Source organism: Humulus lupulus, chromosome 3 (genome assembly GCF_963169125.1).
Source record: "Humulus lupulus chromosome 3, drHumLupu1.1, whole genome shotgun sequence".
Taxonomy (NCBI): domain Eukaryota; kingdom Viridiplantae; phylum Streptophyta; class Magnoliopsida; order Rosales; family Cannabaceae; genus Humulus; species Humulus lupulus.
This window is the reverse complement of record NC_084795.1, coordinates 5,703,506-5,719,503: the sequence shown is the minus strand read 5'-3', so window position 1 is coordinate 5,719,503 and position 15,998 is coordinate 5,703,506. Positions and strand designations below refer to the sequence as shown.

The window sequence follows — 15,998 nt, the reverse complement described above, 5'->3', positions numbered from 1 at the left end:
TTTTTGGTTCAGATCGGGATTTATTTGGACACTCATAGTAACACTTGTAGATTTTCTAAGTTTAACCTATAGTTTAAGAATATTAATTTTAACCTAAGGTTTGATTAATATGATTGATATTGAGGGTGATATTTATTATATTATAAGGTTTATATAATACCCAATAAGATAATAGCACATGTCATGTGTATGTTTAATAATGATTAAGTATTTTGAGGAATAAATTTATTAAGGTTAAAATTTGAATATCCTAGGGTCAGTCAGCAGCTTTGAAAACGTTAGAGGGCTTAGTCAAGGCTGTTTACTCAATTCAAATTAAGCTAAAAATGTGTAATTTCGTGTTTAAAAATTCATCGTATGCCGATATATCGCAGCTATAGGGGGCGATATATCGCAGCACGAAGATACGAAAAACACAAAACGTTGCACGGTTGCCTCGGGCATACTGGCCCAGGCGATATATCGCCTACAGGGGGCGATATATCGCCTCCTTCAGGGTATTTTGAAACATTTTGAAAATGTTCTCCATTCAAATCTTCAACCTCTTGATAAGTCCAGCATCTTTCTGAATGAGTCTTCAGCCTCTGCTGAACGATAATTCAAATGCTTTTCACTTAAAAAGCCATTATTTTTATTCAAGTTAAATGAAGATCTTTTCATTCCTAAACTCTATAAATAGGACCTAGTGCCCAGCCATTTATTCATTTTTCAAGCTAAGTTCAGAAGCTGCAAATTGCTAGGTTATTGTGAGAGTTAAACACTTGGGTTGGGGATCATAAGCTTGATCACTATAAGCTTACCAAACACTTGGGGAAGTAAAGTTTATTCACATTTCGGTTCAAGGTTTAGATTGATCATATAAGTCTTCAAGGTATTTCCAAACTCTAGTTCAATTGGTATTATTTTCTTTAAGTTCTCATAGTCTTCTACTCAGCATTCTAACCTTATTCTTTATTCTTGGTTAGGAAATCTAAGAACTTGCACATAAGTTTTTGGTAAGTATATTCTCAATGGTATAGTTCTTCCATTATTTTCATCCCTTTTCTTCAATAGACTCACCCTGTTATAAATGGATTTTAGGAGTGTTCCAAAGTCCCAACTCTGTCCTCATATCCCGGTAATTTTGGTAAGGAAAATAGGATAGGATTTATGTGTTATATGATTTTATATGTTATGTAATATGCTATGTTAAGTATGTTTGTAGACTTGGGCATATGACCTATACAACTAACAAGCCCCAAATAGATTATGGGCATATGACTTGCTTAGCTAGCAAGCCCCACTAATTTAATGGGCATATGATTTGTTCAGTTTATGGGACCCCAAGTAATAATGGCCATTATAGTATGTATGTGACATAAGTGTTATGATATGTTTTATGTTTCTTTATGAAGTTTATGTATAATGGCCAAAAACTTGTTGCTTATATTTTAATACACGCAAGTGCGCGTATCATACAAGTAGTACTCACACAGGTGAGGTCAAACCCAAGGGAATTGTAGCTAAGTACTAACAAAATTGGATCTATATTTCTATTTGGCAACAACAAAATTTGGTGTTTAAATAATAATGCAGAAGACAAAACAAGCAAAATCAACAAATAAGAAATTAAGGGTTTAACAATGGATGTGAAGATAGGGATATGATTTCAATTGCTTCGATAACCCAATTGTTAACGCTAAGTGACTATTCTTCTTCTTTCAATAAAATGACAGATTATAAAATTACCTAAACTCTTTTCAGATCATTTAGGTTCTAAATTGCATTGTCAACTATTGCATTTCTGAGATAGTACAACAATCAATTCGCTTTAAGTAATAATCTATAGTCACATAAGCTATGCGAATACTTTCGTTTCGCATCAAAACCTATGTTCATTCATTTAGAGCATTCCTAATATTCACTTTTCAGATTTCACATTAGGATCATGAATCATGCTCAAGGTGATCAATCTTAAACATACATTAAGCACAAAGATGAACAAATTTCATAAACAAGCAAGAAGAAATAATCAAATAGCATTAACCATGGGATGATTTCAGTCAATATCCATCAAATCCCTAATAAGAGTTTAGTTCATCATCTCAAAATTCAAATCCATAATCAAACTAAACAATAACATAGGAAAAATCAAAGAAAAAGAGGATGAAACTAGATGGGGAGTTGTCGGAGATCGCCCACGCTTGCTCCAAAACCCGTCTTCTCTTGTCTTTTTCTCTTTTTTGTCTGTTTCTCTGTCAAAAATCGCTATCCCCTTTTCAGAATGAAGACCTCCTTCTATATTCTCCCAATAATGATGAAATTACCCTTAAAAATTTTGAAGTGTACGGACTCCAGCGCCGCGGCGCCAATACCTGAGCTGCGGCCCCTACTCGAAAAATGCCAATATCAAAAGTTTCTGGAAAGGGGCTCGCCGCGACTCTAATACGCACGAGCGCCGCGGCGCCAATTCTTGAGCCGCGGCCCTAATTAAGAATTCAGCACAATCCACTCCAAATGCTTGATTTCTTCACAATTCACTCCAAAAACCCAAAACATAAGCTGAACCTGAAATCAAGCAAAAACAAGCATAATTCCGCTCCAAAAACACAAGAACCATTAAAAAGACACTGATAAAGACACTTAAAAAGATAGGCTAAAATTAGCCTAACAAACTCCCCCAAACTTTATTCTTACTCGTCCTCGAGTAAGGGAACGACAAATTAAACTAAAACAAAAACAAAACAAAAAACAAAAAAAAAAAAGAAAAAAACATGATAAGTTAAGCCTCCAGTCTTATTTAAACCACGCCGTCATCACTCACAAAACTTCAACTGTTGATCAACCAGAATTTCAATTCAAAAACTCTAACAATTAATCTGAATGCCTCAATTGGAAATTAGATTATACCTTGCAAATACAAATGAATAACTAGATAACACCATACATGCCTCACTCATTCCAACGATCCACTAGCCAAAATTCAATATGCTTGCACACTTACCTTTCTCCACTAATGTCAACAACACATGTTATGGAATCAAAAGGACTTCAAAGGTTCATAACGTTTTGGCTTAGGTGAAGGTGGATAAAAAAGACATTTAGGCTTCATTATACCATAAGCACATCAAAAACCAATCAAACAACCCACTTTGCATTCAGTTACCAACCTCTTTTTTTTTTCACCCACTTTTTATTGATTGAGGACTCATACTCAATGCTCCAACATCACTTTATTTAATTATTCATCACTCAAAATTTTTTTTATTTTTTTTTGTATTTTTTTAACAAGAATAAGGAATCAAAATTTAGTGATGTTGCAAGCACTTTTACATTTCACACTTGTCTCAATTAGAAGATTACATTGTTCATCCACTTACACCAATACCCTTTTTTTTTTACCCAATTACAATTCGTTCCCCCAAACTTATTTCTAAGCTTATGGCATAATTCACAGGATAGGGAAAAATAATAATTGATACATTTTTGGCTTAATGAAGTGGTTGTACAATCAATCAAACAAGTTAAGGTACAAATAGGCGAACTAGGGATAATAATGATAAGGGTAAGCTTGAAAGGCCCAAACGTTCCAAAAGATTGCCTAAATCATATTCCAAAACACATGTCATCAAGGATTTCGTCTCAAAAGGCAAGCAATGCAAGTTCTATCTTTTTCATCAATTCATACCTCTAACCCAAGTAACACATGTATAGCATAATCCACTTATTCACATTTGCAACATACACTAAAATTTCCAAAAGGCATCAAAATTAATCCAAAGAGTGATCAAATCAAGCACACGGTTAGACACAATTTCCGTTTGACAAGTGACAACAACAGCAATTATTCATATCATTGGCTTAACTTTTGACACACACAACAACTAAAACAACAAAATTAAACAACAAAATTTTAACTAAACTAAACTAAAACAGAAAAGTAAGCCCCTCCCTCAAACTTTTATTTCACATTGTCCCCAATGTGAACATGACAACCCAATAGAAGAGAACTTACCCGAATGAGCCTTAAAAGGAATTCCCAATGTACCGTCGTGGCTCCAGCCTTCAGTGCTGTGACTCTAATGCTTTTTTTTTTATGTGTTTCACAATTCAACATTACAATCCCAAAACAAAAAAAAACAAAAAAACTAAACAAAGTCTAATTAAAAATCAAAACTGAAAACAAAAACAAAAAAAATAAAATAAAAAAAAGTAAAAACCAAATTGTTCATACTTCAAAACTAAAATTAAATTAAAAGATTTGGGTGCCTCCCAACAACGCTTTATTTAACGTCTTTAGCTGGACGCTCACTTCTCTACCCTTCAAATTGGGTCAAGTCCACCCCTTGCATCCTTGAGAGCCATCGTGTCATACGAGGAAAACTCCCTTCTACTGTTGAGAATATTGAAATTATCCCCAATGTCATCGAAACCTTCAAACTTGCCACACAATAATCTTTTCATACGACGTCGAACTGTTCGAAATCGTTCTTTGGTCTTCTTCTTCTTTTTACCAATTGATTCTTGACAATCATTCTCCACATCAACTCTGCAACATGTAGGAATTTCAGTTGCTGCAAAGACATTAAAACTTATTTCCTCATTTTGGACTCGCAACCTTAACTCCCCTTTTTGTACATTGATTAAAGCTCGTCCTGTGGCTAAGAATGGTCTTCCCAAAATAATGGGAATGTTTGCATCTTCCTCCATGTCAAGAATTATGAAATCAGCGGGGAAAATAAATTTACCCACCTTCACCAAGACATCCTCTATCACTCCACGAGGATGTTTAATGGAGCGATCAGCCATCTGTAAGGAAACCGTTGTAGGGCGAGCTTCTCCCAATTTTAGCCTTCGAAAAATAGATAGAGGCATTAGATTCACACTTGCCCCTAAATCACATAAAGCTTTTGTTTCGACTGAGCCCCCTATAGAACATGGAATATTGAAACTACCCGGATCTTTAAGCTTGGGAGGTAGTTTCATCTGCAAGATTGCACTGCACTCCTCAGTAAGCGCCACTGTCTCATATTCCTCCAACTTCCTTTTCTTGGCCAAAATATCCTTCATGAACTTAACATACCTTGGCATTTGCTCCAAGGCCTCCGCAAATGGGATATTGATATGTAGTTTCTTGAATATTTCAATGAACTTTGAAAATTGCTTATCAAGGTTGTTCTTGCGGAGCCATTGTGGGTAGGGAATCTTGATGTGGTGATCTATGCTCACTTGTGGTTTAGCTTCTTTGGTTGGGAGGTATTCAGTAACCTTGTTTTCACCTTGCTTCTTTTCCACTGTGCCCTGTGCTTGTTGATCCTGAACCTTGTCTTCATCTGACTGCTCCACACTTGGCTCTTCATATTTCTTCCCACTTCTCAATGTAATAGCCTGGCACTCTTCTTTTGGATTGACTTCAGTCGTGCTAGGAAGGTTACCTTGAGCACGGTTTTCCATAAGAGTAGCCAATTGCCCAATCTGGTTCTCCAAATTTCTAATAGAAGACCGCGTTTTAGTCATGAATTGATTAAGAACATCAGACTGAGTATCAGGCTGTCTCATAGGATTCTGTTGTTGTCGCATGGGCGGTTGGTAAAACCCAGGAGGTGGCTGCTGAAATGGTTGCTGTGACGGCTGAACTGAAGACTGGCCTTGTTGGTCATTCTTCCAAGAAAAATTGGGGTGATTCCTCCAACCCTGGTTATAGAAATTTGAATAAGGATTGTTATTGTTTTGACGAGGAAAATTCCCAATGGCTTGAGCTTGTTCCAATGGCATATTATTGACATCCGCGTACTGAAATTTTTCATAAGCATGAGGACCCCCACATAATTCACACATAGTTTGAGCTTGCATCACGGGGGTTGCCATTGTACTGCCTTGCAGCTGTTTAGTCAAAGCCTCAACTTGAGCAGTTACCTTAGATATTGCATCAATCTCATGCAAACCAGCCACTTTCTTCGAGTTACCTCTTTCACTAGGCCACTGTTGATTGTTAATGGCCATTTCTTCTAACAAATCATACGCCTCATTGGCGCTCTTCCTCATAAATGCCCCACCAGCTGCTGCATCAATGAGTGTGCGAGTGGTACCACACAACCCATTATAAAAGTTATGGACTAACATCCATCTCTCTATCCCATGATGCGGGCACCTCCTTATCAAGTCTTTAAATCTCTCCCACGCCTCATATAGAGATTCATTATCCAACTGGTAGAAGTTGTTGATCTCCCCCCTTAGCTTAGCTGCCTTGGCTGGAGGGAAGAACTTGGAGAGAAACTTTAGTGCAAGATCATTCCATGTATTGATTGAGTTAGGTGGCAAAGATACCAACCAACTCTTGGCTCGCTCCCTCAGAGAAAATGGGAATAATCTGAGTCTGATTGCATCATCACTGACTCCATTCATCTTAAATGTCTGACAGAGCTCCATGAAGTTGGAGAGATGCATGTTTGGGTCTTTAGTGGGTAGTCCCCCAAACTGGACTGTGGATTGAACCATCTGAAGTATGGCTGGCTTTATCTCAAAATTATTTGCATCTACGGCAGGTGGTCTTATACAAGACTGGACCCCCGTCATTGTTGGCAACACATAGTCCCTCAGGCTACGGTCGGGTGGATTCTGACCATAAGCCGGATCTTCTATGGCACCCCCATTATTACCATTGTTGGCCATAACTTCCTCTTGCACAATCCTTTGTACAACTCTTTCCAACCTTCTGTTTCTTCTGTTCTGCCGACAAGTCTTCTCTATTTCAGGATCAACAGGCACTCTTGCAGCTGGTCCTTAACGTCGCATAAACCAATGGTGCCTGAGATGAGATAAGAAGAATTGGACACAAACAAGTTAGCAAAAAGTGAAAAGAAAACCAAATTATAATTTAATCCAATTAACGTAATATCAACTAAACAATTCCCCGGCAACGGCGCCAAAAACTTGTTGCTTATATTTTAATACACGCAAGTGCACGTATCATACAAGTAGTACTCACACAGGTGAGGTCGAACCCAAGGGAATTGTAGCTAAGTACTAACAAAATTGGATCTATATTTCTATTTGGCAACAACAAAATTTGGTGTTTAAATAATAATGCAGAAGACAAAACAAGCAAAATCAACAAATAAGAAATTAAGGGTTTAACAATGGATGTGAAGATAGGGATATGATTTCAATTGCTTCGATAACCCAATTGTTAACGCTAAGTGACTATTCTTCTTCTTTCAATAAAATGACAGATTATAAAATTACCTAAACTCTTTTCAGATCATTTAGGTTCTAAATTGCATTGTCAACTATTGCATTTCTGAGATAGTACAACAATCAATTCGCTTTAAGTAATAATCTATAGTCACATAAGCTATGCGAATACTTTCGTTCCGCATCAAAACCTATGTTCATTCATTTAGAGCATTCCTAATATTCACTTTTCAGATTTCACATTAGGATCATGAATCATGCTCAAGGTGATCAATCTCAAACATACATTAAGCACAAAGATGAACAAATTTCATAAACAAGCAAGAAGAAATAATCAAATAGCATTAACCATGGGATGATTTCAGTCAATATCCATCAAATCCCTAATAAGAGTTTAGTTCATCATCTCAAAATTCAAATCCATAATCAAACTAAACAATAACATAGGAAAAAATCAAAGAAAAAAAGGATGAAACTAGATGGGGAGTTGTCGGAGATTGCTCACGCTTGCTCCAAAACCCGTCTTCTCTTGTCTTTTTCTCTTTTTTGTCTGTTTCTCTGTCAAAAATCGCGATCCCCTTTTCAGAATGAAGACCTCCTTCTATATTCTCCCAATAATGACGAAATTTCCCTTAAAAATTTTGAAGTGTACGGACTCCAGCGCCGCGGCGCCAATACCTGAGCTGCGGCCCCTACTCGAAAAATGCCAATATCAAAAGTTTCTGGAAAGGGGCTCGCCGCGGCTCTAATACGCACGAGCGCCGCGGCGCCAATTCTTGAGCCGCGGCCCTAATTAAGAATTCAGCACAATCCACTCCAAATGCTTGATTTCTTCACAATTCACTCCAAAAACCCAAAACATAAGCTGAACCTGAAATCAAGCAAAAACAAGCATAATTCCGCTCCAAAAACACAAGAACCATTAAAAAGACACTGATAAAGACACTTAAAAAGATAGGCTAAAATTAGCCTAACACATAATAAATCAATTATGTCCCTCCCGGCCTCCTAATCAAGGTCCTAAACCTTATTAGGAAATTTGGGGCATTACAAATTCTGCTGCTTTGACTACGTTTAACAACTATTTGAGCACTTGTTTCCATATGAAAGATCTTGAGGTTCTTAAATATTTCCTTGGCATCGAGGTGGCACGTAGTCCTGAGGGCATTTTTCTTTGTCGACAAAAGTATTCTCTTGACATCATCTCTAAGACTGGGCTTTTGGGTGCCAAGCCCATATCCTTTCCCATTGAACATAATCATCGGCTAGCACATGCTTCTGGGGATCCTTTGTCTAACCCGGAGTCTTATAGGCGCTTGATTGGTCGTCTAATTTATTTGTCTGTCACTCGCCCTGATTTGGCATACTCTGTTCATATCCTATCACAGTTTCTGCAGGCACCAAGGCATTAACATTGGGAAGCAGCCTTGCGTGTGGTTCGTTATTTGAAGGGCTCTCCTGGACAGGGCATCTTACTCAGAGCTGATAGTTCTTTATCTTTAACAGGTTGGTGTGATTTAGATTGGGCAGCATGTCCTCTTACTCGTCGATCTCTCTCCGGTTAGCTTGTGTTTCTTGGTCATTTTCGACTTTCGTGGAAAACCAAAAAACAACAAATAGTGGCTCGTTCTTCTGCAGAAGCCAAATACCGCTCTATGGCATCTATTACTTGTGAGCTGAAATGGTTGAAAGGACTTCTCTTGAGTTTGGGCATTCAACATCCTGCTGCTATTGGTCTATATTGTGACAGTCAGTCAGGTTTACATATTGCTCAGAATCCGGTTTTCCATGAACGCACAAAGCACATTGAAGCAGATTGTCATTTTGTTCGTGATGCTATCCAAGATGGTACCATTCTTCCTTCTTATGTCCCTACTACTGTTCAATTGGTCGACATTTTCACCAAGCTCCTGGGTACGCGACAATTTGAATTCCTCCTCTCCAAGTTGGGCATTCGTAATCCACATGCTCCAACTTGAGGGGGTATTGGGATATTCTCATGTATTGCCATTTATTATACTATCATGTATATTGGGGAAATATCTTCTTAAGGCTTAAGTTTTGGCCTACAGCTAAGCTAAGGATGAGCGTGAGTGTAGGCTTAGGCTTAAAAGTCTAAATCTTCATTTTCTTGTATAAATATGGTGGTGATATCAATAGAATGGGTAAGCATTTTTCTACCCATATACATATTTCTTCAATATATATATATATTTGTGTCTTTTCAATTGAATAATGATATATATTTGGAATAAGTACGCATTATTCAAACATAACAATTTAAATGTATTTGTTCTGAACGTCTTTTTCAAACATGTACAATTAATTATAATGTTTTTGATATTATTTTACAAAATAGCATAAAGAAAAAACAATGCTATATATTCACATTAATTGAGATACCCACAACATAAAAGTTCATGTGTTCATAAGATGAGAATACTAATTTATTTATTAAGAAAAAAATGAGAAATTATTTAGTAGTTGAATAATCTTAGAAAATGTAAAGGGACTTAAAATAAATGAAATATTAAAGTGTATAAAATAGTTCACTTTAATGTAAAATACATGTGGGACCACAAAAATTATTAACTTTACCCCTAAAAATTTGAAACAAATATGAGAAGTAATTTAGATTCTCACTCCCACCTTTATTTTACCTCATACCAAACACTCTTGAAGGTAGTGAGGATGAACAAGTAGACGAGAAAGGACTGGGTGGTATTTGCAAGGAATCAACACTCCCTTCCAACATTTCTATCACTTTGGTCATGGTTGGCCTGTTTGCAGGGTCAGCTTGTACACACCACAAGCTCACAATTACCATCTTCTTCACTATTTTTTTATCTTCTTCATCACTCACTCTCTTAAGGCAAAGTTCTTGGTCGAACTTGAGTCGGCGATAAACCCAGTGTGGAAAATATATTTCACTAGTATTATTAGCTTGAATATTAATATTTTGTCTCCCTCCCACAATTTCTAAAACCATCATCCCATAACTATAGACATCAGACTTGTACGAAATCACTCCAAAGTTTCTATTAATGATTTCAGGAGCAATGTATCCAATAGTACCTCTTGGACCCAACATAGAGCTTAGACTTTCTTGTCTGCTACAAATCTTAGCCATGCCAAAATCTGAGATTTTGGGCACAAATTCTGCATCAAGAAGAATATTGTGAGGCTTGATATCAAAATGCAAGATCCTTGTGTTGCAACCGCGATGCAAGTACTCTAATCCCCTAGCAATGCCAAGTGAAATCTGGTAGTGTGTTTCCCAATCCAACTTATGATTATTTTCAGTTGCATTATCTTCAAAAACAAACTTCTCAAGGGATCCATTAAGCATGAACTCATAAATGAGAGCTTTTTTTGCACCCTCAAAACAAAAACCCAACAAAGACACAATGTTGACATGAGAAGTTCTGCTAATGGTTGCCACCTCATTGATGAAATCTTCTCCATTAGTGGTCTTTGATTCATTTAACACCTTCACAGCAATAAGAGAGCCATCATGTAACTTTCCTTTGTAGACACTACCAAAACCTCCTTGGCCTAATTTTTCTTTGAAGGAGTTGGTCATTTTCTTAACCTCAGAATAGCTATATCTTCTAACTTGGAGTGGCCCACGGTTCCTTAGAAAAGTCTCAATGTTTCGATGAGCAGGATTCTGCTTCTTCCAGAAGAAGATTAATTTTTTTATTGGAAACTTCTTTAGGCAGAAGAGCAGCATTATCATGATTAGCCCAATTGCAACAGCTGTTGCAGCTGCATTAGTGAAAAAAAATGACAAACTTAATCTTCAAATCAAATTAAAAAAAAATTACACAAACTTAAGCCACTAGAGTCTCATTTGAAAATGTAAGACTCCTATGTTGTGTTAAGTATATCTGGTGAAATGTTTATTTTGTTTAAAGTAAATTATCCATAGAACTGCATAGAAGAAAGATTATCTTTCACCTTAAATACTTAAAATCAGGGATTGACAATAATTTTACCTATGGCAACAATAACCTTGAACTCTCTTCCTTTTCCTGTAAAATAACCAAAGTACAGTAAAAGCACTATTCATTCAAATAAGTAGAAAAAATGCTGCAATATAAATGACATTTGAGTAAAATCATAAAGGAAATGGCTTACTCGTTCTTCTCCCACTCAGCCACAAATATTAAAGAATCTCACAACTTCAGACATTTTCAAGTATATCCATTTAAAATTGTATGCCATTATATGTAAGTACGCACCTAGATTATTGTGCAAAATTTCTAAACTCTTATTTACTTAGTAAAATTCTCTTCTGCATTTTAACTGTTATTGATTTCATAGTTAAATTTAATTCACTTGAGTTTGTGTAACTTAATTTAATACAAAAAAGAGAAAGCTAGATAGATCTAAATCAGTATAAACTAGGCTAATGATAATCTTACCTGTTGCTGCTTTGACCGGATCATTGTTGTTCTCTCCTCCTACAAATAAAATCGTGGAAGTATTAGCAAATAATCGTGGAAGTATTAGCAAATATTCATTAGAAGTTGAATGAGTTGCATGATAAGAAGTATAGGGTTCCATCTCAAAATCAATTGGTGATGAGCGGAGTAACTCATACTCTTATAAATTGTTGAATATACCCACACACTTTCCATGTGAGATATTTTCTCTAACATCCCCCTCAAGATGGTGGTTATTTTAGCTCACCAATCATGGACGGCCCAATCGCAAGTGGCTCATTAGCTCTTTTGTCTCTTTTTGGCTTAATATTCCCGAATCACAATAGACACTTTTGGCTCTATTTTTGGACAGATTTTAGATTTGGATCGGATACATACTCGTTAGAGTTTTCTTTGGCTCTTGATACCATGTTAGAATGTGGAATGTAGTCTATAAGTATAATGAGATGCATGGTAAGAAATATAAGGTTACATCTCAAAACCAATTGGTGATGAGTAGAATATCTCATACTTTTATAAATTGTTGAATATACTCACACACATGTCACATGTTCTATATACTAATCACCATAATTACATCTACAGAACTCATCTTGGGTTGGGACAAAGCACAAATTAATATCTAGGAGAACTTTGAAAAAGGTATTGTATCATGTGCAAGGACTTGAATCTCTGCTTGTAAACTCATCCCTTAGGATTCATTGCAGAAGACCCCACCAATTTTATATAAAGCAAATCTTCCCTGTAAACAACTCCAGAACCTCCTTTACCTAGAATATTATCCTCAGTGAAATTGTTTTGTTGTCTCTAAACCATTTTTACTAAAAATAAAAAACAATATGAACCGAACACAAAATACAGTGACATTACTAGATATGCAAAGATTTATACCAGGCGAAACCGGAGTAGTACCATTCGTTGAAGTCCCATTATGTTCCAAGCTAGAAATCAATAGTGGATTACCAGTAGTAATTAAATTCACTGTCGATTGAAACGCAGGAATTGTTCCACTGAGATTGTTACAAGAAACATTAAGAAGCTGAAGACTATGCAAGTGTGTTAAGCTCTCCGGTATGGGACCGGTCAAGTTATTGTCATTCAACCTCAAATTCTGCAACAGTGTAAGATTGGAAAAAGCAGGGGAGATCCTCCCAGTGAAACCCCATTTCTGAAAAGTCACATTCACAACGTTTCTGAGCAAATCGCAACCAACAAAAATCCAGCCTTCGCACGCATCATTCCCTCGCCAAGAACTAGCCAGCGAAAGAGGATATCCCAAGTCTCCAGCAACTTCAAGCAGTACCGCTACTTGCCAATTACAAGGTCCTGGAGTGGCCCTGCAAAAGCTATTTTCTCGAAGATTGGGATTGTCGACGTAGGAAGGGAACGAAGGCAGAGGACCCTGCAACAGATTGTTCGCCAAAGACACGTTTCGCAAGCTTGGAATCGAGATCAATGACCTTGGAACAACACCGGTGAGTTTGTTATCCTGGAGATTGATGTTGAAAAGGGTGTCTAGTTTAGACAGGTCCGGGATTGGACCGGAGAAATTGTTGCCGGAAAGCCAGACTTGGGACAACTTGGTCATATTCGAGACAACGCCGATTGTACCGATTAATTTATTTGTGTCGAGCATGAGGTACTGAATCCCAGATTCAGCAAAGGTCGGAGGCAAAACCCCACTGAGATTATTGTGAGAGAGCGCCAAACCACGCAATTTCGGGAAGGAACCGAAACCGAAGATGTCTGGTATGGGACCCTTTACGTTACAACTGACCAGACTTATTTTAACCAAGCTTGGAGATTCAGTAAGCTCAATGGGAAAAACCCAGTGGTCGAGATTGATATTTTGATTCATAGTCAAGGCCAACAAACTGGTGAGTCCTTGGAAACAACCAGGGGGTACGGACGTGAAATTGTTGTAGTCAAGGAAGATTTCTTGGAGCAAAGAAAGGTTGGCGAAGGAAGGCAATGGCCCAGAGAAGCGGTTGCATCTGAGATTAAAGGAAGTTAGTTCAGAGAGAGAAGCGAGATTGGAAGGGAGAGTTCCCGTTAGATTGTGATGGGTTAAGTTGATGGCGGAGACTCGGCCGGAGGAGCTACACTTTACGCCTTTCCACATAGAGCAATAGTGAGCAGAGTGAGACCAGCCGATTGGAGCAGGAGATATGGCCTCGAGGAGGCTCGACATCACGGCGTCGTCATTGTCTACGGCAGCGACGGCGACGGCGACGGTGGCAGCGAGAATGACAAAGAGCCGGGATGCTGAATCTCTTGGAGGCAACTGAGAGGGTTTCATTTGTTGAAAGTGTGAGCCAGAGTTTTCCATCGATGTCCAAACGGTACTTCGCGCGCTTTTAATTACCTTTGTACAGTTTTGCGGCAAGACTTGAGTCGCGGCAAGACAGTTTTGCCCTTGAGTCGCGGAAAGACTTTCAAAAACATTAAATGGTTATTGGTATTGAATCCAAATTTAAATTTTATCTAAATTTTAGAATGGGTGGAGCCCACATAAATATTTAATTTATTATTTATTTTTAAATTCTTAATCTAAATATTAATTTTAAATTTGAGTTATAAAATAAAAAATGTTATTTTCATATTTTTCTCATTCAAAATTATTATATTATAAAATCTTATAAATCTATTACTTTTTTATGTTTTTAAATTCTCTATTAATCATATATTCAGTTTTTTAAAATTTTAAAACAGTTTACAGATTCTAAATTTATTTTAAGACTATAAATTCAGATTTTTATTTTAGAAACATACTTTTTAAAAATTTAATTTTCCAATCGTGAACCAATCAAACATAAACAACTACCAAAATTTGATATTAACGTAGTAAATTTTGCACAACTTTTGACATATCATTAGATTAGAGTAAATATTTTCTAAAATGAATTATGTTGAAGTTAACTTCACTTACTAATTGTGATCAATTTATGTCAACCAAATAAAATTTGAAGCTTAACAATCTTTGAAGGTTTATGTAGTCTAATTTCATGAACATATGGAGTGTTTTTAGGAACAAAATAAAATAAAGTGAAGAGATTAATGAGAATTGCACTAAACAACTATTGACTTGGTGAATAGTATACAAGTCCAACTTTTGAATTATGCTATTGTATGTACATGTACGTTAATAAATATTTGACACGAGCAATACGTTGCCAAATGAAAACTATTTTTATTTGAGCTCAAATGCCTGTGATGATTAAGACATTTTTAACAACACTACTAGAGAAATTACATTAGACATTTTTCCTTGTCTTATTCCAGCATTCACATGATTATGTCTTCTTAATACACAGTTGAATTTGTACCATATTAAATTGGTCAATAATCAATTCGAGTCTCATTAATTAGTCATCACACACTTTGTTATAAAAACCATTTAAATTTTAGTCATCGATGGAAATTATTAAAAAAAAATATTTTAATACAATTCCCTCTCTCTCTTGCTGGTTCCAAGAAACTCAGACCCATCTTTTGCTTTTTTTTAAGTCAATTTTAATGGTGTCCATGTGTCAATCGAACTTTGTTGGAATTTGTATTGTATGGTCTACATAGTTCTTATAACATTCACTAGAGTTAGGTACGAGGGGAGTTCACAATTTTTATTAAGGGAAAGAAATATATGTATATATGTTGTCTTAATAGAATATACTAATTCTCTTACAATTCTATAATAAAATAATATAAATAAATTAAAGGACGAAGAGAAAGAAATATAGATGAAAGTTCACAGCTATAAAGATACAATTAAATATGTAAATAGACAAATAAAGATACGAAGATAAAGCAATATAAGAAAAGAATAACAACAACTTGAACACGGTTAATAATAAGCTTATTATTTCAGCAATATTATTACGGATCACCAACTTGAACACAGTTTACAAATTTTTTTCAAAAGTTTATTTCTCTTTATCCCAAGCACTAAGAGAATCTCTCAAATGAAAATAACTCTCATGATTTTCTAGCCAAGTGTTCTATAAGGTAGAAAATAGTGTGTCAAACAAGTGAGTAATATACTGTTGTTTATAGAGTTTTAAGACACGTTTTGAATTTCAAATTCCAACAGCCCACATGATTGTTACTAATGTTTAATTTGATGTTTTATGGAATTAATATAGAGATTTTGGAGTTAATTGGTTGTTTGAAAAGTTCAAAATTAGATAAAATTGAAGTTGGAAAAAAAGTTGTCAGCCTCTCTGGCTACGACCTAGGATATAACTTATCGCGGCTGCTGGCTTCTATTCCCCAAGTCATGAACTAGGACAATCACTGGTCGCGCCCATAGAGCATTTCAACCACCCAATTTTCCAAACTTTTCCAAAACGTTCCAAACTCATTCCCACTTGATTTTTTTAA

At 36.2% G+C, this 15,998-nt stretch overlaps 3 protein-coding genes and 1 non-coding gene across 4 annotated transcripts; 1 reads left to right on the top strand and 3 right to left on the bottom strand.

The window, feature by feature from the left end:
• Positions 1 to 4,302: 4,302 nt before the first annotated feature.
• On the bottom strand, positions 4,303 to 6,651 carry LOC133821751 (uncharacterized). The gene has a single exon (XM_062253895.1). The coding sequence runs from the start codon at positions 6,649 to 6,651 to the stop codon at positions 4,303 to 4,305; it is 2,349 nt and encodes a 782-aa protein (XP_062109879.1).
• On the top strand, positions 6,113 to 6,219 carry LOC133827938 (small nucleolar RNA R71). The gene has a single exon (XR_009890587.1). It is a non-coding gene; the product is annotated as a small nucleolar RNA R71 (small nucleolar RNA).
• A 3,035-nt stretch (positions 6,652 to 9,686) lies between the features above and the next one.
• Positions 9,687 to 10,924, bottom strand: LOC133820909 (rust resistance kinase Lr10-like). Its single transcript, XM_062253474.1, has one exon. The coding sequence runs from the start codon at positions 10,910 to 10,912 to the stop codon at positions 9,830 to 9,832; it is 1,083 nt and encodes a 360-aa protein (XP_062109458.1). The 5' UTR covers positions 10,913 to 10,924; the 3' UTR covers positions 9,687 to 9,829.
• Positions 10,925 to 11,148: 224 nt separating this feature from the next.
• Positions 11,149 to 13,950, bottom strand: LOC133821749 (receptor-like kinase TMK4). The gene is made up of 3 exons (XM_062253894.1): positions 12,513 to 13,950; positions 11,601 to 11,639; positions 11,149 to 11,207 (listed from the first exon to the last, which is right to left on the bottom strand). Exons 1-3 carry the CDS (start codon positions 13,948 to 13,950, stop codon positions 11,149 to 11,151), a joined length of 1,536 nt encoding a protein of 511 aa, XP_062109878.1.
• Between the last annotated feature and the right edge of the window lie 2,048 nt (positions 13,951 to 15,998).

Bases quoted from the DNA above. Each gene is read 5' to 3' on its own strand.
- LOC133821751 (XM_062253895.1), bottom strand. From the start codon at position 6,651: ATGGCCAACAATGGTAATAATGGGGGTGCCATAGAAGATCCGGCTTAT.
- LOC133820909 (XM_062253474.1), bottom strand. From the start codon at position 10,912: ATGATAATGCTGCTCTTCTGCCTAAAGAAGTTTCCAATAAAAAAATTA.
- LOC133821749 (XM_062253894.1), bottom strand. From the start codon at position 13,950: ATGGAAAACTCTGGCTCACACTTTCAACAAATGAAACCCTCTCAGTTG. The intron at 11,640-12,512 runs GTATAAATCTTT...TTTTATTTGTAG, and splicing joins TACTACTCCGGTTTCGCCTG to GAGGAGAGAACAACAATGAT. The intron at 11,208-11,600 runs GTAAGATTATCA...GTTATTTTACAG, and splicing joins TCCGGTCAAAGCAGCAACAG to GAAAAGGAAGAGAGTTCAAG.